This window comes from Harpia harpyja, chromosome 2, assembly GCF_026419915.1.
Source record: "Harpia harpyja isolate bHarHar1 chromosome 2, bHarHar1 primary haplotype, whole genome shotgun sequence".
NCBI lineage: Eukaryota > Metazoa > Chordata > Aves > Accipitriformes > Accipitridae > Harpia > Harpia harpyja.
In genome coordinates this window covers 40369405-40396175 of record NC_068941.1, presented here as the reverse complement: position 1 = coordinate 40396175, position 26771 = coordinate 40369405, and the positions used below count along the sequence as shown (strand labels likewise).

At 41.2% G+C, this 26771-nt stretch overlaps 1 protein-coding gene across 5 annotated transcripts in view; it reads left to right on the top strand.

Moving 5' to 3' along the window:
- FBXW7 (F-box and WD repeat domain containing 7) overlaps nucleotides 1-26771 on the top strand; it is a 187195-nt gene that overhangs the window by 136653 nt on the left and 23771 nt on the right. For 4 of the 5 annotated variants that reach the window (XM_052777225.1, XM_052777216.1, XM_052777198.1 and 1 more), the window contains 2 exons: nucleotides 19341-19423; nucleotides 22461-22602. In XM_052777225.1, coding sequence (XP_052633185.1) covers nucleotides 19341-19423; nucleotides 22461-22602 — 225 coding nt within the window. Of the gene's footprint in view, nucleotides 1-16576; nucleotides 16834-19340; nucleotides 19424-22460; nucleotides 22603-26771 lie in introns of those variants that run through there. The other variant, XM_052777235.1, reaches the window with a different exon arrangement.

Below are 26771 nucleotides of genomic sequence, written 5' to 3'. Positions count from 1 at the left end.
TTATGGCTGCAGAATGAAAGTGCAATTTCATTTAGTTGGCCTGAGCAATAGTGTGGAGTGGGCTTCAGAGCATGTATCCAAGGTCTCTGAAAAGTTTGTACTTTATCTGCTAGTATGTATTAAACCTTGTGCCGCTGTTTCTCACTGCTTCTCTAACCTGTCTCATAAACTGAGAAAGCAAGGGACCATGAATCCAAGCATTCACTGCAACTGGCTGCTGTTAGCTGTCTACAAACCGATCCTGTGTATATTTACTAACATGTAATTCTTAACAGAACTTAGGCCTCTTGTATATCTATCCTGTGAGTATGTTACTGTAGTTTTCAGAGAGCAAAGAGACGTTGCACAAAGTTGTATGTAGCAGTACTAGAAACAGAACTCGGGACTCCTTTAAAAGAAGAAAAAGATAAATCAGACCAAAGACTTGTTTACTCAACTAAATTGTCTTTTGAACTGAATAAATGAAATGTGTTTTAGTAATGCTATCTGTGTATCTATCCGTTCAAAGTACTTGTGGAACAGATGACTTGGCCTGCCCCATCACACAACACGGTGTGTGTGAATGAGCTGGGACTGCCAGTACAGAAGAAGAAGGTCCTGTAACTGCAACAGTGGACAGCAAACACAAATTAATTTTACAACAGATCTCTTGATGTTTGCCTCTTGATTTACCTCTAGAATTTCTCAGAGGAAACCACTCTTGAAAGTCAGGTATGCCACTCTTGGCAGGTATTGGATTCAGGAAGTTTTAATGGTTAAAGCAGCAGTAATATGGGTTTATAAGATCTCGGTTCAAATCCTGGCAGTACCATGAGTTCCCAATGAATTTGGTCACTTATCCTACCAACAGGGAATCCAATGTTTTTTGGCTTCTGTGAGTCTGACCAGTTGGTACTCTGAACATGTCATCTTCCAACTCAGCTATGTTGGCTGAATAAACTGCCACCCTTCAGGCTACTTGCAGGTATTTGTCATGCATCCTGCCAGCAGACTTCTGCTGTTTCAGCTCTGCCACTTAAGCTGCTCGTGTCATCACTTCTTAGCCTGTTTAAGGGGAAAAAAGTGCATTTATTGCCAAAGATCTGCTACTATATATAGTTGTATAAGCCAGCTTAGCTCACTGACTGTAATAGGTTAAGGAAGGAAGAGTAACCTCTTCTTCTGGTACAGCTATATCCAGAAGAGGATATGCCCATGGCTTTCCATGTCGAGAGTTGGTTTTGACTAGTTTGTTTCAGAAAAGCTTATGAAAGGTACACTCAGTCCCTGTCTTACAGTGAAAGAAATCTATAGAGGGGTGTGAGCATTTCATTAGGAGGAGAGCAGTAGGCATGAGGAATGTTTCTGGTGTAGACAGACCTCTGGTCTAGGATTGTTCTTGATGTAAAACATGTTTGATTGTCAGTGGTCATCTTCCCATAGATTTGAAAATGGGTTTTGAACTGGCACAGCATCCTCCTCTTCTAAAAGATTTCTTTCCTTGTCAACTGCAGTTTTCTACTGATGTAATCTAAAGTCACCCTCTCTGGTCTGTTATAGAGGCATTGATATGGAGAATGTGCACTTGCAGACTTGCTGTTCCCAGCCATTGCCCCAGGGTTTCTATACAACCAAAAGGTGGAAATGGCAACGTGAAGAAACAGTCTGATTCCTAGCCAAGTTTTTAGTCCTTTCCTCCTTTAGGTTAGTTAAACCCTCAGCTTGTGGGCCCCTCACTCCATTTGGTCCCACTGAGCTGGGTTCTCTACCATATCTCTAAGTAGTTCTTACTTTGAAAGGGCGACCTTATTACAGGGATTATTGATGTTATTTGACAATCCCATGTTATACACATTGAGCTATCTGTTCTCTTCCTTTCCAGCTTCAAGATCACTCTCAAAAAGTGCTAACAAATGTATTAGGGGCTCCTTAAAATGAGTTTAACATGAAGAAGCAAATATACTCAATTCTGTTACTGGTTTAATACATATCAAGATAATATTCTCACCTCATTCCCAAAGGCCTCAAAAGGAATAATGCAATTCCGTACTGGCATCCATACAGATAAAAGGTTGTATAATTGCATTATATGGAAACTACTGCAGGCTGCTCCTCTTTTCCCTTTCATTTAAAAACATTTTGAAGACACTAATGCTGGGGGGAGGGGGACTTAACATCTGAGCACTGGGAAATTTTTTCTTAGCCATGTGCTCTTCCAGAGTATTTCTGAGAACTGTGGTTTTGTTCTGGGGAGATGAAAAGCTGGAAGAACTGGTAGAAGGTTTAGAAAGACCTGTCAGGGGCATGAAGTGGTTAATTTGCATTCCTGAAATTCTTGTGTTGTCTGGAAGGAATCAGCTGATAATTTCTTTCAGGCTGAGATTTTTGTTGGGCAGGACCAGATTTGTTCAGATATAGACATTACTGTTCAAACTTACGTTAAAGAGCATAAGCTAGATAACGTGCCCAGCTGCTTGATGCTGCAGCAGCATTTATCCGTCTAATTTCAAACTGCCCTCAAAAAACTTCCTGACACCATCAGCTGGCTGGTTGCATGGTGGGGTCTTGTTTGGAGACCAGTTACATGTTCTGTTTCATCAAGTGCTAACTCTGACAGCACCTCAGTAGAGAGAAAAGATTAACTGTATTTGAACCACTCGTTGGGATCTCTGTAGGTATGACATATCCTTGAGCACAAATTCTCCTCAGGAGTTGAAGACACTTTGCTTGCTTATTTGCATATTTAGGTAGATATCAAGACTAGACAAATACTAACTGCAAAATGCAGATAAAGAAAATAGCCTTCCAAAAGATAGAGAGGATTTGATTCGGCCTGCTGGTTGTTCTCACAGCCTTTATGACTGCTCCTCAGGCTGGTACCCCTGCTCTCATACTTGGGCATCTACTAAACTTGTAAGTTAGAGTTCCACTTCCTATTGCAACAACAAAATATAGTTTTTGTGGGGTGGAGGGGACGTTGTTATTGTTTTTCTCACTTTTTTTTTTTCTTCTGAGATGAGATTTCTTTTGCTACAGCCATCTCTAACCCTGATGTACACTGCCTCTGCTTAGAGAAGAGCTTTAGGATCACAGCTCTTCAAAACAGATACCTTTTAGATTGTAATAGATGTCCCCTGGCACTTGGAAATGGGAAATTAATTTGATTTTCCGTGTCTTGGAACTGTTGACCCATGCTTTAGATCAATATAGGCTCTGGCTGAGTCTTCCTCTTTTTGCTTTCCCACATTTAGTGTGTAGTACTGAACAGCTAACCCAGCTCACTATTCACATTTCTCTAGCTCTTTTCAGAGTGCAGCACAAAACGGCCAGCTGTCTATCTGTTGTAAAAGGAAAAAAAAAAATCCATTCTTAAACTAGATGCATGTAATATAGTAATGTAACTAGTTATCATGAATGGGAAAGTGAAAGAATCCCAGTTACTATAAATGTTCTTGCTTCTTGGTATCTTCACCTGCTGAGAGACATTTAACTTTCCTCTGTGATATGGCAAATTAAGTACTTAGCATTTTTTCCTTCAGTATTTTGCATAAAGAAGCACAAAGTGTATTCAGATTTTCTGGTTAACGAGATACTACTGTGAGAGCACCTAGTGTGCTCTTCACTAAGTAGCCCACACATCTTGCCACAGATTTGAGGCTTGTCTGTCTGAAAGGAAGAGGATTTCAGAGGGCTCTTTGAAGGACTGTACTGATAAGGAGACTGACATCCCTATCTTAAGTTGAAATGTATCTTATTGTTTTAGCTTTTAACCCAGTAGTCTGCAGTACCTAAAATGCCACTCTGAATTACAGGAAAGGTTAGTATCTTCTGCTGTATTTTCCTTGGCAGTTTGATTGCTCAGTCTAAACTTGAGGCTGTTGGATTCCTTCTTAAATTAGCTTTGTACCAAACTTACTTTGTGTTAATCAGAAACTTTGTGTTAATCAGAATCAGTAAATATTAGCATACTTTTCATAAGGCACATGAAAAGGCTGTTGCTGCAGTTGTTGGTTTAAAAAAACCCCAAACCTTTTCCAGATGACTTGTGACCAGGTAGCGTTCTTGTGCCAACTTACTTGGGTTAGGGTGAACACCTTCATTTTTTTTGGTCTTGCATACCGGAGAGTAAGAGGGTTGCTCAGTGTAACATTGCATGCAAATCCGGAGACCACCCACTGTTCCTAAACACAGGAATTCCAAATAATTTGTAACTAGGAGAGATTTTGAATGAAGTTTGCCAGAAATCTAGTAGGAACCAACATAAGAGTCCCTCGTATTGGTCAACCAATTCAGCTTTTTGAATCAACATAGCGTAGGAGTTTCTAATCCCTCTGGTGATAGTGGTCTGCCTTCTAATTTTAGTCTCTTTCAGTTTGCAGTTACTTGTAAAGCACAATAGAGCAGTGGAAAAAATCTGCGTTTTAAAATAGTTTTTGAAGAACAGCATAGGCATGAGTCATACCTGTCCCTGCAGGCCATAAAAAAGCTGTCGACAGTTAGCTGGGAAGAAGTGTATTTAAACTTTGTTCTTGCCAATTTAAATCACTTTATTCAAAAGCATGAATGAGGTTGTAGTGTTCCATTAAAACTGTTTTTACTGAATTTTAATGAGGAAATATATTTGTACAAGCAGCAAATGAGTTCTTCCCAGAATTTTCTTTTTAATCAAATATTCGTAAACATTGTCTATGATTTTACAAGGGACAAAAGTGAACATTTTTAAATCTTGTCCCAAGGGGGAATTCAGCTAACAGCTGGGACTGTATTTAAATAACTGCATAGAGATTTAAATTTAGGTTGATAAGCGAATGATCTGGTCAGTGGCTTGTAGCACATTTTGTTGGAAGTAGATAGTAAAATGGGGATTATTCAGATCTGGCCAGTTTTCAAGGCGCTAGTTTGTTCTGCGTATGGAATTAGACTAAAGGGAAGAGACCACATGATGTGCGAAGCTCGCGTTGAAGGTTAAATTACAAGGAACCTAACAGTAGTCTGTGCTTTGATTTTTGCCAACTTTCTGATCAGAAAACTGAGACTTCTGCTAAATAGCAAACTGCAGACTGGTGCTCTCATGCACCTCCCTCCTGCTTCCCTTTCCCACTTCCATTCACTCTCTACCTGTCATATCAGCAAGCCTACGACATATAGCAGGATTTCTTTTTCCATTTCTGTGAGAAAGATTGGCATACATAAACCAGTTTGGCACTGATTGAATATTAGAGATGGAATATGATAATAAAAGGAAAGTGGGCAAAAAAAAACCCCTAGAGATTTGTCAGAACATTGCTGGCATCGCTTTAGCAATGTTATAGCTAATAACATGCCTTAGCAGTTGCTTTCTGCTAAGAGAAAGAATAGGAATTAGGACGTACATTTGCACGGGCTTTCAGCATCTTTAATCCCTCTTCTTTTGTACTAATTTCAAATAATAGTTTGTAATATTTTGCATCTTTCTAGAATATTAAAATAGTATAATTTAAGATGCAAAGAATAAAATTCCTCATACAGCCGACCACACTGGTGACTTGGACTATTCCTAGACATTTTGCTTTGTAGTATTTCACTGGCTTCATTTTTTTGGTAAATCAGTAACATTAGATGGGCTACGTTTCCTTCAGTAATTGGATTTATGAAATACTAAGAGTCTCCATAACATTACAAACTTTAAAACCATGGTTGCCATCTAATTTTGTGGTTACAAGTGAATGGAACAGCAAACCAAAAATTTCTGCGATCTCTAATTTGCTCCATCTCTCTATAAATAAAGAAATTCTAAGTTTCAAAACCCAGGAATTTAGATAACTGACTTGCTCTTTATCCCACAGTGAATGGATTGGTTTAGGGAGCACATCGGTTGCATCACAGTGAACTGGCAAGTTGACAGAAGTTTTAGAGAAATGGTTAAATATGTGATGTCTGAGGTTATATAAAGGTTGCAATATGCGGTTTTCCTTGAGGGTAGAAACGGGGGGGGGGGGGGGTTTACTTGTAATTTTTAAATTCCATTATAAATACTATAGCTTAATAAAGGGAGCATAAGCTTTTACTGAACAAAGTGATTTCCCAAGGGAAGCTTAGACACCACAGTGGACAGGTATGGCCATTCTCTTTTTTATGCTGTGGTTCTTAGGTTTCATACAGGTAGCATTGTTTGAAAATATCTCTGAAACACTGTGAAATGTGCCACCTTATTTCATACTTTTTGCATTCTTTGAGAGATCTCTGTTATAAATATCTGTTCTGGGCTCGAATGTATTAGAGGTATCTATCCCTAATCTTACCTAAATAATGCTAGATTCAGTGTAAAAAAAATTGATTAGCAATTCTTATCACTCTTGTCTGGATGAGGGACTACTTACCCTAAATTATGCAGTGCTACGTTTCTTGTAGAGGCAGGCAGGTGTGTTGTATGGTTTCTAGACTGGAAGCACCTGTTCAGGGAAGAGTTTGTTTACATGGGGCAGGTTTGCTGGCCTGCTCACTCCGCCTGTAGCCCCTTTTGACATGAAATTGCACAGCATAAGGTTAATGACAGTGGGTTAGCAAGGCTTCAAAGCATCTGGTGTGACCCCAGCATGCCTGGCATTCCTTTCTGCTGTGCAGAGGTTCAGCATCCGTTCCCCTGTGGCCGCAAGAATGTACTCGGGAGAAACCAGCTCACATCGTGGTTCCCCCAGGCCTCTGGAGAGTTGTCATGGCAATAAATCATGAGGGTTCGTGGAAGATGAGTAAATCCTCTTCTCTGTGCTCTACTGTAGGCATGGGTTGTGGTGAGAAAAGGAAGCTGCATCAAGCAGGTATAATGTAAAATTGTCCTCTTTATAACCACCACCGTCATTTACAGGTAGGGCAGAGTATGCATCATGGAAAAATGACCATTTGCGTGTACCAGAGACACTTTGGGCTGTGAGAAGTCTGTGTCCCACCAGGTCATAGCGCTGACCAGACTGACCTGCACCCTTACCCTGGACTCACCGAGCATGCTGTGGCCGAAGGCAATGTAGGCAGAGCTGCATCTTCCCCATAGTGGCTGCTTCCAGCTGCTCCACAGATGTGGCCAAGTATGGGGGGAAAAAAGCCAAATATCCTCTGTGTCCTGCAGTCCAGACATGCCCCCCTTGTTGATGCTTGGACACTGTATAGAAAAATGCTTCCCCTGAATTCCAGGGAAGGAGAAAACATGGAAGAGGATGGAAAAGGAAAGGAGTAATAAGGTGGAACAGTAAGTCTTGTTAGACTGAGATGCTGTGGAGAGGGCAGGAGGGAGGAAACTAATGGGGAATTGCTGGGCCAGGAGATTGATACAGGGAGCAGAGGGCAGGGGAATGGAGGACCTTGGGGCTGGTGATTACAGAGAAGCGAGGATGAGGAACGGATGGAGAGAGCCCAAGAGCTTCATACACGTTCAACAGAACAAACTCCTCTCCGAAGCCTTGATTCGTGGGTCCTGTACTTCTGCAATCAGCAGACTGCCCTGAAACTCACTCGCACGTGATGTTTCATCTTCCTCTAGTGCTGTTGCACCAAGGGTGGCATGCTGTTGTATTCCTTACCGCTGGTTACCTGCAGCAGTGGGGCATCACATGGGTGGCTCAGGCTCTTCCATGCCACTGGCATGCTGAATGGGGAGTCACCGTGTTGCCAGATGTTGGGGGGGAAGTTAAATTCTCTTTGACATTATAAAATCTTGCCAGGATGCCATGCGTAAAACGCTTGCAAGTTTGCCCTTGCAAACTTGATGCATGTGCACAAGTGGGTAACAATGTGTCTTAAATTGCAACCTCAGACACTGTTTTTTCCACAGAATCTGTGTCTTATTTAGTATGCACCACGCACAGGGCTGTCTTAGCAGCTTTTTAGGAGTAAAAGCATCTTACACCTGTCATTTCAAACTCCTTTGATTGCTTGCTTGGTTTTGTAACCTTTATACTGTGTTTAGGTAATGCAGGTAGGAAAGATATTTGACATTTTTAATAGTTTTATTTCTTGAAATTCTTCCTAAATCCTTCTGGTGTAATCTGTAATTCCAGGAATTCTTCTGTCTGTAGCCTAAAGGCTTACCACTAACCCCTTATCATTCTCATGTACCACAAATGAGGGACAGAAACTATTTTGTAAATAGATTTCTATAGATTATGCCAGAAAAATAAGCACTTCTCTTGGCAATCAAAATTAAGCTATCTCCAAAGAAAATAAAAATGGAAAACTTAACAGAAAATGGGCAGTAGATACCAGTGCTCTATTTGTATTCAGTGCGAAGGACAGACATTTTTGGAAAGCCGCCTGAGTCCAAGCAGACTTTTCTTTTTCTGTACAAAGGTGATTTCCCAACCTGCTTATATTTGAGTGAAAACAGTTCTGCCACTGGTGTTCAAAGGCAGAAATGCACATTTCACCAATTTGGAAACGTTGTCAATATAAACAAAACCAACTCAGCTCTATGGTTGAAATATTGAAAAAGGAACTGATCCCTATTGGGGGTTGGGGGGGGGTATTGTGGTCACCGTCTGTTGATCAGCAAGAAAGGCTTGTGCTTTGTGCGCCTATGGTAGGATTTAAGAACAGTCTCAAGTGCCTGGTTTTCTAACTTTATGGACTAGGTCACAGGCAGAATCTGTGAAAGGATTATAAAGGCAATATAAGATAAAATTACTAAAAATGGAGCCCAGGGGTGGTATTTTAGAAAGCGACTATGTAAGTGCCCAAAGAGTAAGGTGTGGACTGCTATCTTTGTATTGCCCCAGACTCAATACCCTGTGCCCAAGTGGCGTCTGGCTGCTGGCATGGCAGCCACTGCCCTTGGCTTCAGTGGTGTCTAAGGATATCAGGGAGAAGAGCGGGCCAAGGGAGGAACCTGGATGGGATGCGTGGTGCCAGCTACCTCTACGGAGCAAGCGTGAGTGCCAGCGGGTTGCAGGGGCTGTTCAGCAGGGCAAGGTGACACCAGGCTGGCTGGCCGCAGCAACCTGCGCGGTGCCGCTCAGGCTTGTGCAGGATGTAGCACGTAAGGTCATCTCTTTGGGAAATTTAGGAATGTACTTTGGTCTCTGAAGCAACTGCTTCTGTGTCTCAGAAGCACAGCCCTGTTCAATGTGAACTTGAGTGATTAGCACAGCTATTACTGCGTCTATAAATAGAATTCATCTTACAATATATTAAGTTTAATGATATAATAAATAGATTACAGTTAACTTTAATAGGAGCACAATGAATGGAGATCCAGTTCTTATGAAGATCTGCTGCCATTAGTGAATGTTTTGCAAGATGCATTATATGGAATACCTTCTTATTCCTTTGAAAAATGAATAATGTGACAATACTGTCTAGAAACAAAACACAAAAAAGCAACTCATAATGTTCCTGTTGCACGGAAAGCAGTCAAGTATGTGAAAGTGCAGGCTGCATTAGCAACCTTAACTGCTCCTTATGAATATGCATTATGAAAAATGTTTATTATATGATAATATTGCTAGTTTTAAAACAAACCATACAAGATTTCTCTGTAGGAAGCTTGCATATGGTTACTGTCACAGGGAATTAAAAGCAACGTGAAGCCTAGCTCCACTGATATTTTTGTTTTCATTTATCCTTAACAAGAAAAAAAAAATGCTTTGGGAAGAAAATGTTTTGGGTTTTTTTTCATTGAAATAATATACAGTTCTAATGAGACAAGCTCCCTGGAGTTTTAACATGACATGTTTAAGGAAGGTTGACATTATACCCCCTGCCTGTGGTTCACCTTGTTGTGCTTGTTTTATGGTAAAACTTCAATATTGAGTGTCCATTTCCAGTTGACAGAGACTTAAGTATGTTTTTCAATGTGAATAAGTCGCTCTATGGTAATAATACAGCCCCCCGGGTTGGGAGAACAAAGGCTAAACCCCAGTTCCTTGCCATTTCACCTAAGGCTGTAGTTTGGCAAGCCTTTAAGGTAGCTCTTCTGGGGGCTTGGAGAAGTTAAAAAGGAGAGCAGGCTGTACCTCTTGCTATGCTGGCACAGACATCTGTGTGGCCATGCAGTGAGGGAGATGGGGAGTCTGACCCGGCTGAAAAACAGCCCAGCAAAAGTGTCCCTAGGTCAGTTGCCACCGTGGTTGACCACACAGCCATACAACAAAGGCTGTGATGGCACACCTGAGAAGGTGACACAAATGTAGAAATGAATGGCCAAGGGCAGCCACAGGTGCAGGGACTGCTTTTTTTTTTGTCAGTGGCTGTGTTGGCTTAAATGCACATCAAAATATAGCTGAGAGAGTGATGCCTCTAGGTGTAAATAATAGGCTTATGCTCTCTGCGTGGGACACTTGGGTCACAGTTCCTCATACCTTTTTCTCAGTGGTGTAGCTGGCTCAAGAAGTTTGTGCCCTGCCTGTGAATTGCTCATTTGCTTCTGCTGGCTCAGTTTTTTGTTGAAGGCATGGCAGAAAATTAAACTAGTAACTGGTTCTAAAAAACAACCCCAAAGGAAAAAACTTAAAAATATTTCTCCTCACCCTGCATCAGTTAATGAACCTGGTTCACAGAGCATTTCTACAGATGTTTATTCCTGCAGAAATAAGGGCGAGAGCCATTTGGGGATGGGAATGAGCAGGTGAGACTGGGACATCTTTAAGCTGGTGTTGTCACCAAGAAACAGTGCATGGAACTGTCCCCTTCATAAATGGGTGTATGACAGCTTCGGCTGTACTCCTTTAAAGTAACTTAAGCATCCAAGCATATGTTGCAAGTTCTGTGGCCAACTACGGGCAACCAACAAAGGGGACAGGAAGTATGACCTTCAGAGGGGAGTTCTGCTCTGCTGGAGACACAGTGATGCCATATTACATTAAGCCTGTCTTTGCAATCTCGCTGCTCTTAAAACATAATCTGAAGTTTATTCTAAATATCCAGCACTGAAGTCTGTTACATACGCTTCATGTATAAATCCTTTTCAAAGCTATTTTTGCAGCCATTAACTAGCACACCTTTTGAATCTTATCACAATATATTTAAAACTTAATATTTTTTAAAGGGCAACTTAATATTTTTTTAAAAGGCAAATGTTAAAAGGAAGTGGTTTATGGGAAATCTTTGCTACAAATATACACCTTTTAAAACAGTATTTATAATGAAAGTTCATACTATTCTAATAAAAAGGATTTATTAATAAATAGTAATCTGATTTTTCAGTTGCTATCTATGCCATTTCCTCCCCTGCAAAAACAAAACTTAGGGGCTATTTACAATTTTTTTTAACCACAGTACCTTACTTTGCATGGAAATAAAGAATAATGTGTGGGAAATTTCAATTTGAAAGCAGTCTTCAAAATGCTTTGCCAAGAAACATTATACAATTAGTAAAACAATTCAGTAGTACCTATCATACTTTGTAATATGTGTTCTCCACTCTGTTTAAGTAAGCTTTAGAAGACTTCGTACAATTTACTGTAGTGCCTCTGTGTGTCCTGCCTCCCATAATAGAGTTCCTGTTGCTTTCCCTACTTTATCCCAAACCTTAAGTTCATCAGTACTGCAAAAATGTGTCGTTGATCAGTAAGTACTGATCAGTGCACATTGCAACGTGCAGGATTGCGTTTGACTTGTACTACACGTATCATAAGCTTAAATTTCTTTTTGTAACTATGTTGAGGCAAACATGCTGGAGTTAACCTCTCTAAGCCTACTGCAGGCATCATAAGTAAATTGAGTAGAAATTTCTCCATCTAAACTGCTTTCAGGGAGCCAAGTTGCACTTGTTCTTCCTTCATACTTGGAGGGTAGCAGCTGTTGGTCACAAACTGGTGCACTTAAATTCACTTCTTCAAGTCTGTTCTGTTGCATCAATACTAATTGTATATTCTACACGAACACACGATTACACCCATGTGATAAGGTGCATTGGACGCTGTGCCCTTGAACTTTGCCCGTTACCCAAATATCACTTTTCCTTAATTGGTCCATGTACTAAAACTTTGTCTCGCCCTGCCCACAGGTATTGAATTTACCCATAAAATCGCTCCAGCTCAGCACCTAGGATGCACGCTAATAAATCTCAAATTAGCGATAGCCTTAAAGGCATTGCCTAGCCCAAGCTGAAGCAGGAGAAAGCATGAGAACATAGGATTTCCAAGATCCCAGTGGGTCACTTGTTTCATTTCATAATACGTTCAAAAAGAAAAAGATCTGACAGTAATAGCGGTGCCCTTTTGTAGAGGAAGGGCCTGCCCTGAATTACTTTGGAACATGTTTAACACTTGCTATGGTATGGGATTTTTTTCTTCTCTTCTAAGACTTTATAGGAGTTGGACTCTAGCATCTGCCTTTCTCATTGACTGAATGGGGAACTTAGGCTTTTAAATGTAGGTGTGCTAAGCTAAGCTGTACTTAAATGTCTAAAGCAGATGGCAGAAGTACCTCTCTGTGGGGCCAGATTCTTGCCTGAATGGGAGCATTTGGCAAATTAAATGAAGTATGTGGTCGGATGAAGAGGTCGAACGTAGAAGACAAAGCGCTGGCTGCTGCAGCTGCCCAAACTAGATTACCAAGCAGAAGGGAAGTTTTTAAAACCTAGGCAGGTCCAAATTTGAGAAAGGGAAAAATAACTAAGCGTGACTGTCCTTCCCAGGTCGTCTTTGCTGTCTCCAGGGTAAATCTTGCACAGCTAAGGATTTGGCCCCACTTCATTAGGGTGTTTGGTTTCCTGGGTGGAAAAAAAACCGCAATCCTATTAGACAACACACAAAAATCCCTCTGAAATGTTTCTAAAGGAGTCAGTCTGCTAAACGTCTGCTAAATGTGCAGGGTACACAGAATCCCTTCTGGCACCGTCTTGAATGATGCATTTACCAATATTAATGGAGATACCAAACCATATTGCTCCACAGTTCCTCCTGCACACATTATGCTCCTAATGCACATATGTGTATGTGAAATGCCAATTACGGTTTTTGCATTCCATGGTTTAAGCACCACTGTACTTCCAAAATGCTGACTGGCTATTACCATGGCCAGACCATCCTGTGGTCTTTCCACTCAAAAATGTTTCTCCAACCAAAAAAACAAAAATGTTGTTTCTTTGGTCTGTTGCACTGTAATCTCCGTTCTTCTGGGGATTATAGAGCTCTGCGGGTGATTTCTGTAATTCATTCTAGTCTTTCATTAGAAGTAATAGACGGTCTTAATTACAGCATGCCACATGACAAACTGGTAAAGGTGCTAGAAATGTTGCCAACAGGAAAAGAATTGGATGGTGTGAATTTTTATTAATTAAGAGTTGGCAGTACTGACGGGAAATAAGATTGGACTTGTGTCCACTGGAAACTATGTAATTTTGGTGTAGACATTTTTCTAAATGTCATGAATTGTATGCCGTTTGTGGTTTTAAAAACTTGAAAAATTATCTTCAGCTTAAACAAAATAAAACCAACCTTTGAAGTTGAATATATATCAAATAGGGAAAGAAACATGGCAACTTTTGATTTTTTCTCTTACCATTGCTTTATAGTCTTCCTCAATGTACCTTAATTTGTGATGAGCATTTACTTCATACCATTAAGTAAGTATTCTTAGAGCATATTAATTTACTGCAATAAATATTATTGCAAATGTCAGTACAGATGTAAATGAATGCATCATCTCTACTACTTGCTGTCGGGCTCTCCAAAGCATCTGAGGGGTTGGGGTCATATTCCTCCACCATTGTATTTTCCAGGAAGGTGCAGAGTGAAGCTGTGTGACCTGCAGCACTGCTCAGTCTTCCCAGGTTGAGCAGTTCCCCGCTACTTTTGCAAAGCCTTAACTAATTTCTTACAATTGAGAGTGTGGTATATTCATGATACTAAACTTTTCCGAGGACAGGGGAGTTCTCAAAGTCAAGGCAGAGAGAGAAAGCCCTTTCTAGACAGTAATTTAGAGCAGGAGCCTAACAGTAGGTGCCCTTAGCCTCTGGTGGAGCGTGTTCCTTTCCATCGACTATAGAGAGCCCAGGCTGTGGTTAGGCATTTTGGGGAAGAGCAGACACCCAACTAGAGTAGTCTTGCAACTATCCAGAGACTATCAAACTTAATTTGAGGTAGAGAGGATGATTCTTTATTTGTCGAGAATCGAAAGTGGTAACGCACTAGAGAAAAATACTAAATAAGTGAGAACTAGAGCCATATCCATATGCAATTTTTGTCTCTCGCTCTGAGGAAGGCAGACTGCTAGATGAAAGATGGTCACCGTTCAAATGTCAAAATCTGTCTGTGGTATCTGTATTTAAAATTAGGAAAAACCCCAAACCTTTTGTGCAGAATAAGTACCTGATAAACCAAGTTTTCTACCACTAGCAAATGATTGTTGGGGTTACTACGTGGTCCTGACTGAGGCAAAGAGATTAGCAGTTAAGTCGGTGGTTTTTTACCATGAGAGAATATCTGCCAATCATTATCAAAAGAGAAGGAATCAGCAATAGCAGTACTCCAAAAAAGAGGAAAATAGTAATTTCTAATTATTATTCAACTCATTGACTGCTTACTCTGAAGCACATTTTGTTCAAAAGATAAATCTAGTTACGCTGTCAGGTTACACTTGCCTTTGGGCTGGGGGAGAGGCTGATCCCAGAGGATTTCCTGCCAGTGCCCGCTGCAATGCTGGAGGAAGGAAGAACAGCCGTCGTCCCCCCTCTCTGCATCGAGGGCACTCACAGACTGGAGAAGGGGCAGAGATAGCTGTGAACATTACAGAGCATTATGCATGCATGTGTATGAAGTACTTCTAAATTCCCATAGCGATAATGTTCGAATTCTCTCCTACTCTGATGATTTGGGTATTAATTTGCTTCCTGTGATTATCCTGTGTATATGCAGCCTATGGTTTTTTTTTTCTTTCCCCTTTGCATGTGATGTGCTAGCAAAGGAAGACAGTAATAGTCTCCCAGGATATGTACAGCTCTGTTCATATCTGAGGTATGAAGTCAACTCAAGACCATTTTGTTCTCATAAAATATACAGCACTGCAGTTTAATGGATAATGGCATAAATGCCAAGATTTGATGGGCAGAACCATTTTCACTGGGAGACAAAAAAAGACTACGAGGACTCAGTGTTGGATGGGAGATACGTAAAACCATGTAGAAGCAGGATCTTGCTTGCTATGGGGGTAGTGATTTTGCCTTATCTGAGTGTGCTAACACCTGGCACACTGAACTATTATAAAGTAACAATACATATGAGATTTTGGTCTTAAAGTAATTCCACTCCTTTAGATAGGTGTTCTCTTTTCTACTTTTTTTGTACTGCTTTGGGTGATAAAGATGGTTTCCCCTCAGGTCAAAAGGAACTGACTATGTGTTTGCTTCTGTTTGAATGCATCGGTCTGGAGGGCTGCTGAGCATCTCCAGTTCCCACTGCACCCAGAGAAAATTATAAGGGAGCGTTGCAGCTTCATGTCATGTTCTGGGTATGCTCAGCTCTGCTCTGAACTTGGGCAGGAAACTTGGAAGGAAGGAAAAAAAAAAAACCAAGGAAAAATTGCAGAAGCTGGAGTCTCTTATTTGAGTTGTCTGTATAGAAGCTAAAAAAAAAAAGCTGCCTAGCTGCTGTGCTGGTTGCAGGTATCTGTCTGACAGCCCAACCATATGTCAGGAACTTCTGCCCTTGAATCGAACCGTAAGGGTGAATTGAACAGATTTGTTGATGTGCACAGAGTAGGAAACGACCGAAAAGGAGCGTTCTTTAGCAAGTAATTACCTAGGGCTTTCCTTATGCTATAGGTGAGAATCTGTCGTAGGATTTGAAGACCAAGCTAAGATGGCTTGGTCTCGCCTGAGGGCTGTCTTTTAACAGCGAGGGGAGCGTGTGTGTGCGCGCAGGCTGCTCCAGGTGCGTGGGGAAGGCTGCCTGCGTTCTGGGGAAACCCTGGACCTGCTCCTGCGTTTTACAGCTTCACCGCTGCTATGCTGTGAATTAGTATTTTAATGTATATTACATAATTGTTGGATTCGGGTCTTTCAACTCTTAAATCCTCAAACCCCGTTTATGCTATTGTTTAGCCAATAGAGGGTATTTCAGCATCTTTTTGCCTGGCAAAACTGTGGTGTCTTTCACATTATTCTAAAATTTACCGCACTTTTGAAGGACTGATTTGCGTCCGTCCACAGAACGCAGTCGCGTACGAGTCCAGCCAGGCTCGCCGAGGGCGACGGTGCAATTATAATTGGTGGCAATGAGCTTGTTTTGCTCCCGCTTGGAAGACCGTGAAGCGTGTGGCGCTGGGGGAATAGAGCGAGGGTTGTGGGGCAGGCCCCCGGCCTCCGAGGCCGTTTGAGGGAAGAGGGGAGAAAGGGGGGAAATAACCTCAACCCACGCAGCGCTATTTTTGAGCGTTGGTGGGGTTTGGGTGGTTTTGTTTGGTTTTTTTTTGGTTGGGGTTTTTTTTAGCTCTCTTCCCGGGGTGGGGGCGGTTTCCCGCCGCCGGGGCCCGCGGGCTCCCTCCCGGCCGCGCAGCCCGCAGTGCCGCGCCGCCGCTGCGGAGGCGGGCGGGGAGGGAGGGACGGGGCGGGCGCCGGGGGGAGGAGGGAAGCGGGGGGCGGGAGGAGGCAGGCAGGCCGGCCGGCGGGCGGGCAGGCAGGCAGGCAGGGGGGAGCCGGGCTCTGCGCGGCGCGGGCAGGGCAGGGCCGAGCCGAGGCGAGCCGGGCCGAGCCGCGCCGCGCCACGCCACCGCCGCCCGCCGTGCCCGAGCATGTCGGCGCGGGAGGCGGTGACCTACCTGCCGGAGAAGGGGCTGTACTGCCAGCGCCTGCCCGGCCGCCGGGCCCGCGGGGCGCCGCAGCCGCGCAAGGGGAAGCGCGCCGACACCATGGGATTCTACGGCACCCTCAAGATGATCTTCTACAAAGTGAGTGGCCGCCCTCACCCCGGCTACGCGCCCGCGGAGGCAGGCGGGCGGGCGAGGCGGGGAGGGGCGGGCGGGGGCCGCGCGTCTTCCGCGCCGCCGCTCCGCGGGCGGAAACGTGCCGGCGGCGGCGCGGGGCTGCCGCTGCTCTGTAGCTGCAGTGTGAGCTGAGCAGTGCTGGGCTGTGCTGCGCTGCGCTGCGCTGCGCTGCCGGGGAGAGCTGCCAGCGCTTGGTGGCGGGTGGTGATGCGGAATACAGTTTGCTGCCCCCCCCCTTTTTTTTTTTTAGTGTACTGCAATCTCAATTATTTCGGTAAATAAACGTTGTCTGAAGGAGTTGTGTTTTCCTAGCGACTGCTTAAATATTTACGGGGACGTTTGCTCGGCGGTTTCTCTTTTTCGGTTACACAGATACCTTGTAGATGGCTAAATCTTGTCACTAGACCTCTCTGCTGTAGAGAAAGTTTTATCTTCTTCGTATAGCAAACGACGGTTTTGGCCGTGTATTTACTTAGCGTCTTCTGAGATGCTGAAAGTCTGTCTGTGTGGTGGACCCCATGAGAAAGTTCCCTAAAATACCTGAAAAAAAACCCAAAACAACCAAAAGAAATGGGAGAAACCATTATTAGGCAACAGAATAGAGAACTGCATAATGTTTTCTTTGCTAAACGCAAAAGAGTAAATCGCTATAGCTGCTTATTCTACTGCAGGCTTCGTACTTCTTATTTTTAAGGTGTGCTTTCGGAAAACTGCATCTCCCTTTTATGAGAAGCAGAAGAGGAGTATGGTGATGATAACCCCTCAGAAAGGCAAGCTGGAAATAAAAATTTTCTTTGTACAGGAAAAATCCTTTCTGAAAAGTCTATCATCGAATACTGAAATTCATGCTCAAACATCTTATTTACGCTTCCAGCAATTTTGATGGCTCACTCGTCTAGCACAGTGATAAAAGATGGTATCCATTATTTTTCGGTGATGCTTACAACTGGTTTTCTTGGGGGAAGCGCCAGGGGCTGCTCCTCCTGGGGCGTGGGGAAGCGGCGAGGGTGAGGTTGGTGGTTCGGCAGCACACGGGGCGGTTCTGGCTGAACGCTTGTCTGGTGAAATGCTGTGGAGTGTCCCATGTGAGGCATGGGCAAGGAAACACAGCTACAAGGGAAGCTCTTCTGGTTGCATTGTAGCTGTTACTGTAAAAACAAGAGACTAGTTAACCTTAGCTAGCTTTCCTTCGTAATCACTAATGAAGCAAAACACACGATCTTCAGTGACTGTTTTTAGGGAAAGCCATAAAGGTATTTTAAAACTGAAAAAAAAACCCAAAATCACAACAAAAGTATATGGACCATAAGCTTTAGAGAATTCTGGTGGTTTTGGGGTGTTTTGTTTGTAGGTAGGTGGACTGATACAGTAAATGGTTAAATAGCTATGTTATAATGTAACATTAAAAAAGATCAAATCGGTTCTGTAAGAAAGATGCTGACTTTTAAACTGTATCTTAAATATGAAATTTTGAAAAAAGGGAGCAAATGGTCGAACTAAAGTCTGAATTGCAATGAAAGTGGTTTATGTATTTTGCAGCTCACAGTTGTAAACAGCAGTAAGCATTCTTCTGCTGGCTGAAGTGTTCTGCTGTATCACATCTTGAAAAAAGAAAACCAACAAAAAACTCAGAAATTGTATTTGGCATACGGATGTCTCATTGAGTCCAAAAACCTGTGGTTAAAGATTACCCAAATATGTAGAAAGTAATCTTTATTTGTCTGACTGGATAAATATGGCTTTCACTGGTTTCCATCTCTTTGGTTTCCATCTCTGTGGCTTCCCCTTTTAGCAGCTGCCCTGCTCATTATTTGGTTTTGATCGTATCTAATTGCGGGTGACATTCAAGACTGAGGTTTAGTGTTTTTCATCCTTACCCTTCTTGTAAAAATGTCGGTTAATCTGTCCGTCAGTTTTACCGCAGTTTTATAAATGTTTTCAATGTACAACTTTAAAATAAAAGGGTAAACAACAGAAAAAATATATTTGAATTATTTTTTTTAGGCCCTGAAATGAATATAATGGTTTACAGTGCAGACAGGCTACCTAAAATGTAACCATTTCCATGAGAGACTTAGCAATGAACCTGAACACAAAGGATGAAGGACTTTGGTTTAGTTCTTCACCTCCCCTCCCAGGAGAAGAGAGAGAGAACAGTTTAGTAAATAAACCAATACAGAGTTCTGAACAATTTTTCACATTTGAAATTTGGAAATTAAAAGAATGTCATTCCAGTAGATTTTGGACCCTAAACCAGCAATAATATATACATGCACCGTATAAAACATGGATCAAATACTGTTGAAGCTAGAAACTAAAATGTTGCTTTAAATCATCTTGTGATTGTCAACTTTGTTGAAATTCGATATTAAAGTAAAAGGTAAAAATGGATTAATTTTACAGAAGTACGCGTAAGTAAGGCTGGTCATGTAACTAAATCCATGTTGTTACTCTTTTCCCTCACCTTGCAGATGAAGAGAAAGTTGGACCATGGCTCCGAGGTCCGTTCTTTCTCTCTGGGAAAGAAACCCTGCAAAGTCTCAGAATACACAAGGTAATTAAATGCAATAACAGATCACTGCATCCTGACTCTTGCGTATATCCCATCTTTCCAATTGCTAAGCCTGATTCATGGCTCCTCTTAATGTTAAAGCACTGTAAAGCAAAGAAGGGGTGGTATCAGCATTCGTATATTGCTTAGCTAATTTAAATTACGTGAACTGAAGATGAGTTCTAATGAAGTAGCCAGACTTGCATTTCTTCGGTTGAGGTTTGTGTTTCATTCTAAATATAGCATGCCCATTTACTTAAGAGACTTTTTGAGGGCTGGAGCATTCCTGGGAATAAAATCAATCAGATTTTTAAAAAGGGACATAATGATGAACCCTAAGACTATTACAAACTGTGATCAAATGTATCGCTTTGCTATGGTAACAGGAATGAGAGAATGGAAATTTATGTAGGCAGAGCAGACCATCTGATCTTAACAGGAACACACACGTGCTTGTTATCCACAATATGAAACTATTACGGGTTCTGTCTGCTTCCCTGCTACTCCTAAGTGGTACCAGATCGCACATATAACTGCTGCTGTTCTGGTCAGGTGCTTTGTGGAGTAAAGCACTCGTAAACATCAGAAGCAGTGGTAGAGTAGGGCCCTGGATGCACACCTTACAACTGCAGTTCTTGCTGAATAGTTGCCATAACAATTGTGCGCGGATGTCACACTGCTTCCCATCCTGTTTGAATTTACACCATTTTACGTTTTTTTCCTGTAATAAGCATCAGCCCTCCTACAAGCATTGCGCTTGCCTCTTAAAACTGACTGGGGATGTTAATTCTTTTGAACATGCTATAGTAGTGTTCAGTCACTGATGGATCTTTCAAAAGTAATTTATATTTTATTTCTCTTCCTTTAAGAGGTTTATCAGGTGATGAGTGAAAAGTTAGGACAGTGTGGGGAAACAGGTTCCAGGTTTGCTTTTCAGATGTCAGAACGCTGCAGTAGAGAGAGGTGATCTCTAGTTGCTGAGAAGCCCATGCTGCAGCTTCCACATCCCCCTCAAGTCTCAAGTTGGTAGCTTCTCCAGGTTTCTAAATCAGGCTAATGGAAGAACACTCTTATTGGCCACCAGTTCTTCAGGTGACACACCGTTCTCTGCACTCCCGTAAGAGTAAACAGTTCAGCAACAAAGAAAGTACGCTTTCTGTCAGGTGTATCTGTCAGATTCAGAGGAAACCGCTGGACTTCTCCAGCTTCCACAGAAACCTGACTGGCTGTCTCAGGGGAATGAAAACATACAGGAAAAATAAAGCACGAACAAAAATCTTGTGGTTTAATCTCAGGTCAAAGGAAAGAGGCTTTTAGATCCTGTTTTGAATAACTGTTTTTGACTGAGAACCAGTTTACAGCAGAAGAAAAGTGTAACTGTTCTACTGGGGCAAGCTCAAGGCTATGTATTGCCCAGATCCAATATAAGCCAATTTTAAGAGCCTTATTTTGGACCTTAAATGGTAGGCCTTCTGCTGGATCTCCGTACAGGTGATGAGAATGAGTAAGCTGTAAAAACAGATTTTATTTTAAAAATACTTTCAATTGACATTGCTTGGATTTTGAGTCATTATTGGTGTAAAAGAATCCTTAAATAACATCTGATCCTCTCTCTTTTAAACTGATTATATTTTATTTAAATAGTATTTAGGCAAATGTTGCAGTTCTTTTGCCTCCTTGTTTTCCATTTTCCCTAGGATCAGACACTCTTTAAAATTGACAGGCCTGATGAACTTTCTTTGCATATAACAGGTAAAGCCAGTAAACAAATGTCATTAAGAGGATCCTTCATCTGTGAAACGGTATTTTTATATCAGCTTCTGTTTCTGTTGTTATTCGGTAAAATTAACAGTTAAAAATAAGCCTGTTCAAACCAATCTTTACTTTTCTTTACCAGTTTGGGTAAATGTTAGGACATGCTACGATTGTCCTTCAGGACAAGGAAGAGTAGAGTGAAATATTTGTAGAGTATGATGAGATAAATATTAAAATGAACTTGCCTTGCATCATTTGAAGCTATTCCTGTAGCCGCTGAAAGTCAGTAAAACCCCGAAGCTCTTACCTACTAAAAAGCTGGATTTATCATACACAAAAGCAAAGGATTTTTTGGAGTCCCACGCTGTATTTAAAATTTTCATGCTTGTGCAAACACTACTGGAGTTCCAAATTTCCTGCTAGGGAATACAACTTTGATATTCTGTGAACGAAGTACTTTACATTATGTAAAAAAAAAAAAAAAAAAAAAAGAAAACCCAGTCAGCTGTATTCCTTTAGACTCCTACAATAGCAGCTTAATCCCAGCTCTTTTAAAAGCTCCATCCCATATGAATGAGCTGGTTTTTAACATGTCAGAGTGAAAAAATCAGACTGTAATTCAGAGAGCACCTTTGGCTCCTTTTCCCTCTTCACCTCACCCCCCCCCCCCCCTTTAATTCCTGTGTCACTCCATCAACACACAAACTTTAAAAGACTGTATAGAGTATTTCAAAGCCCAGTTCCAAACCACTAAGCCACTAGAACTGCTTGATACTACTAGCTCTTTGTCAACAAAATATATTAAAAGCTAAAAATAGATACATTTTTTTCCTGTTTGGTGATGAAGCAGCACTAGCACATTTCACATACAGGTGAGACTCTGAGCTCTGGCTTCCTACATCTCTAGTCAGCAGGCACAAATACAGCCCAGAAGGAAGGGAAATACTCTGGCAGGGAAAGGAATATATGAACCTGCATCTTTATAGACAACCTGCTGGCCAATTAAAGGAGTGGTAATATTTCAGCCTGGAAAGGTGATCCCCATTTTCCCCCTAGCTGGAGGATTAGTACTGCAGTGGTAGAAACAGGTGGATTTATTAAAGTGAGGGAACTGATCTCTTGAGTGACCAGCAGAACAATTTTTCATGTTACTGTTCTTGCATGAAGTTAAAGAGTTTAAGTAATAGTTGCAAATTCTATACTAGATTTTTTTTTGCTCTGCAATAGACTTCTAAATTTTCTGTAATGTTTTACATGTGACTATCACTTTTTACTTGTATCATAGTACTACGGGGCTGGTGCCATGCTCTGCCACACCTACTACTTTTGGGGACCTGAGGGCAGCCAATGGCCAGGGACAGCAACGTCGCCGCATTACATCTGTGCAGCCACCAACGGGCCTTCAGGAATGGCTGAAAATGTTTCAGGTAACCAGTGCTTAGAGAAATAAACATCTGAAGCAGCTTACCTCCATAATTTAAGTAGAAGGTTGCTTCAATAGAGGCAGTCCTTATACATCCCAGAATATCTCTCTCATTGATTTTGTGTACTGTTGCAAACACAAATAGGCATCAACTTTAATGAATTGTTTTTCCTTGTTTCTGCTAGTTACTGTAGAGATTCACAAAAAATAACTGCTTTCTCTGGTTTCTTAATAAAATAACCCTTCCTGTTTGATGTTCTCACATTTTCTGCAAAGTCTGTCCAACATGTAATGGCTGCCTCCATGGCCTCAAGCTAACTTGAGATGTTTTCACTTGGAGACTAGTAAGCTTTAGTGCATGGTTTGCTTCAGTGCAGGTATAGCACTAAATTTGTCGGAAGTCTGGAGTCTTCTAAGAATAGAAAGAAAAGTTTAGCAAAAATAGATTAAAAGGAAACTCAATGTGTATTTTTACTGATCTTCATATACTGAACACTGTCAGCCAGTACATGTGTACACAATTGAACGGAGGGGGGAAAGAGGTTTTCTGTGTCTTTCTAGCAGCCTTCAGCAATGCCTAAAACTTGTATCTGACAAAAGAAAAGGTGTGAAGGACAGTGCTGTGGGCCACTTGCACATGTCGAAACTGAAATCTACGTGGACACCAATCTGGTAGCACCTAAGCCAATTTTGTGTGCGTTAATTACAAACACAGTTCGGGGCAGGCCTCTGCTCCTATTACATAACCTGTACCGTGGAGATCTCTTTACAATTTTGCTCTATATTTTTAAGAAGCAGGAATGAGTCCTAGTCATTGATTTGAAAAATGGAAATATTATGTCTTCCTATCTTGATTAATAAACTGTTACTTCTAAAAACATTTTCAAAAGGAGTAACTAACTAATACAGTCATTGTTTCAATTACTGTAACAGGCAAAGAGAGAAGAGCAATATTGTAGATACAGTAGCGAGCATACAATTTTGCAGGCAGAAGCGTGCTTTTGGCTTGATTCATGCTGCCACATAATACCATTGATCTCAATCACTGTCAGTTCTGAACATTAAAATAATAATGTAGAACTCCTTCTCTCTTTATTTTTACACATTTATAATCTGCTTAAAACAGTGGAAGTTTGGAATTAAGATATTCTTGTACACATCATTCAGTTTCTTAAAAATATTCACATTTAATTATTATGGTGTATCTTTTTTGAGACTGTTCATAGAAATATGTCTTTTTAACCCCTAAGAATCATATCTGAATGGCACTTCGTATATATGATAATGGAATACTGCATTGTATTTTAACATTTTGTAATGTTAAAGCCTTTGTACTAACAAAAGCTATTTTGTTATCTACAATGTACAATGTGTATTTTCTCACATAAGATTGCTAGTTATCAATAGTTACATATTTAGAAAAAAAGATTATGAAAGGCTGAAATGTTTGAGAGAGTAGTGCAAACATGCTTGACAGTGAAACCAATGCTATCGGCTGTTTGGTCAGGATAAGTCTGTAAGCCCATGGAAATTTTGCCTGTAGTTAAGTTGTTATTATTTTGGGGTCCCAAATTTGGGGTTAGTAATGTAGAAACCATGCTTTAATACATATATAATTTGATACTCCAGAATACTTAGTTGCAGTACTAAATGCCTAAATGCTGATCTATACTCTTGAGAGAGAGAGGCAGGCCTCTCTGTCATAACTGGAGGTCATCGAGTAGCAGTTATTGATCACTTCTGTCACTGGTAGTTTTTATTGCATTAACAAATGGGAGTCCCTTATTTTAGAACCAAAAGCTTTCAAAGTCACGTAGCTGTATCTCAATGTTACCTCTCCTTGGCTAATGCCGAGCCACCTCATTTTCTGTGTGCTTATTTTCCACGTGAGTTTTATGAATGAGGCAAGTCTTAGTCAAATGATAAAAGCATATTCTTAAAGTAAGAGGAGCTAGCTCTGCCCAAAGGGCGGAATTAAATGCCATATGTAGCATCATTCTTGCAATACAGAGTTTCTCCTGTACAGAAATGGAAATGGGAGAGCTTTCTTTATGTCCTGTATGCCTGCTGAGCCTGCTTAATAACACTATCTTATTTTATGCGAAAATATATTTCCAATTAATTTTAAAGCTAAATTTCCAGGGGCACGTTAGCTGGACATATGTACTGTTTCAAGGTAGAACTGTCCTTTGGCATAGAAGCTGGCAGTAACAAGTGATACTCAGTTATTTTGAGGTCTCTCACTCCTATGTTATCTTTTCAAACTGAAAAGCAAGACCACTCTTCAAATACTAAGAACACTCAAGATAGCCTTTAAGGGTTTTTTTAAATTTATTTTTTATATGTTATTGCTGCTGTTATGTTTTATAGTTGAGCTAAGCCTTTTATTTTGGAAGTGACAAAAAACTAATGCAGAAAGGAGAAACAGTTGGAAGAGTAGTTGCACTTTCCCTTTAAAAATGAAGATAAATATTGATTTCAATGAAATGTTAGTCTGGAAAGAAAAAATAGAAAAGCATTTTAATAAGTTCAAACCATTTTATTTCTTAAAGGCCTATTTATTTTTTCTGTTTTGCAGTGGCTCTTGGCTTCAGGTCTTTTTAATATCCACTACAAGATCTTTAAAACTCAATGCCCAAGTGTATCTTTACAAGATTTTTTCTTCTACAAGAAATTTTATTTTATTTGAAGCAGGATATATTTTTTAAGTCACCAAATTGCTTGCCATAAGGAAAAAAAAATCAGCTGCATGCTAAGTTCAGTCAGAGATGGTACTGCTTTAAAAATTATTAAGTTCCCCCTCTCTCTCTCCCCCCCCCTCCATTCCTCCTACTTCACATACTTGCAGTGTTGGGTTTCATTTAAGTAATGTGATAAAAAATTTGCGTTCTCTTGGAATATTGATGTTGAAAAGTTGTTCCATACACAGTAAGTATAGGCAATCACTTTGAGTAACTAGTGAATGCTATTATTTTACCTAAAATTGGAAGCATTTTTTTCTCAGCAGTCTAGATAGTGTCCAAAATGCTTTTGCCATTTCTGGCTGGCAAGAGTACTGTTCCTTGCTTTTACATAAATAGTTGGCTAAGTCACCTAAATTCAAATTACTTACCATTCTCCATTTCTTATTCTTCTGAAGATGCTGATGAATGCATAAATGTGCAACTGAGTAGTCCACCTCTTACGTGAAGCAGGCGGTAAAGATTGTATCATAACCAGCATTGCAGCATTTTCTGCTCTGCGTCTTGTGGTAGGACTAGGTCAAGGGTTTGGTGTTTCTGCACAGCCCCTATGCACAAGTGGGAGAGATCCATGCTACAGCTGCATACCCTTTCCGGCTCTATCACCATTATCAGTGTGTTTCAGAGGATTAGTGCAGACTTAAAGCAGATCTGATCATCCCTGCTTATTTCCCATTGGCTTGGGTCTCAGGGCAGTTTTGGTACATACAAACTAGACTCCTTTCAGAAGAGTCTCTACGTTGTCCAACCCATAGCGGAGACGTAAGGGTCTGAAGCAGTCGCTGCTCCTCTAGACAGGTTCACGTCACGTGTGGTGCAGATGTTCAGCCCAGGGGACCAGACTAAGTCTTAGAGATGGGTTAACATGGAGGCTTCAGCACCAGCTGCTCCTGAACCCCTCCTGTTGTGACAAACTACTTGCTGATGTAGACAGTGTTTCTTTCAGTGGATTTTGATTATGTGCTATTTTTATCCAGACTGAGATACCTTTGAGGTGGAGGGTGGCAGGGTTCTTGGTAACTGATCCAAGAGTTGGACAGAAGCTGGCTCCAGAAGAGCCCTTCCTGCAGGTCTCTATAGTGACAGACCTCCATTAACAGAACTCAGTAACGGAGAACAGCACCCTGAAACTAAACCCTTTAAAACAGGTGTCCTAAATATACCTCTAATAGAAAAAGGATACAATTGCTACAAACTGTAATTGTAACACAAATTGGAGCTAGCAGATGAGAGCTGTGCGACAGAAAAGCATAGATCATGGAAGACTAGAGGTCCAGCAACAGAAGATGATAAAAGGATAGCTGGCAGGTCAGACAGGAGAGATGAGGTGGAAGTTGTAGAAGTTGTAGAAGCAGCAAAGATGTCATTTACATGATCATAACGCTGTTTTGCATGCCTAGAAAAAAAAGGAAGGACATTTAAATGTAATAGC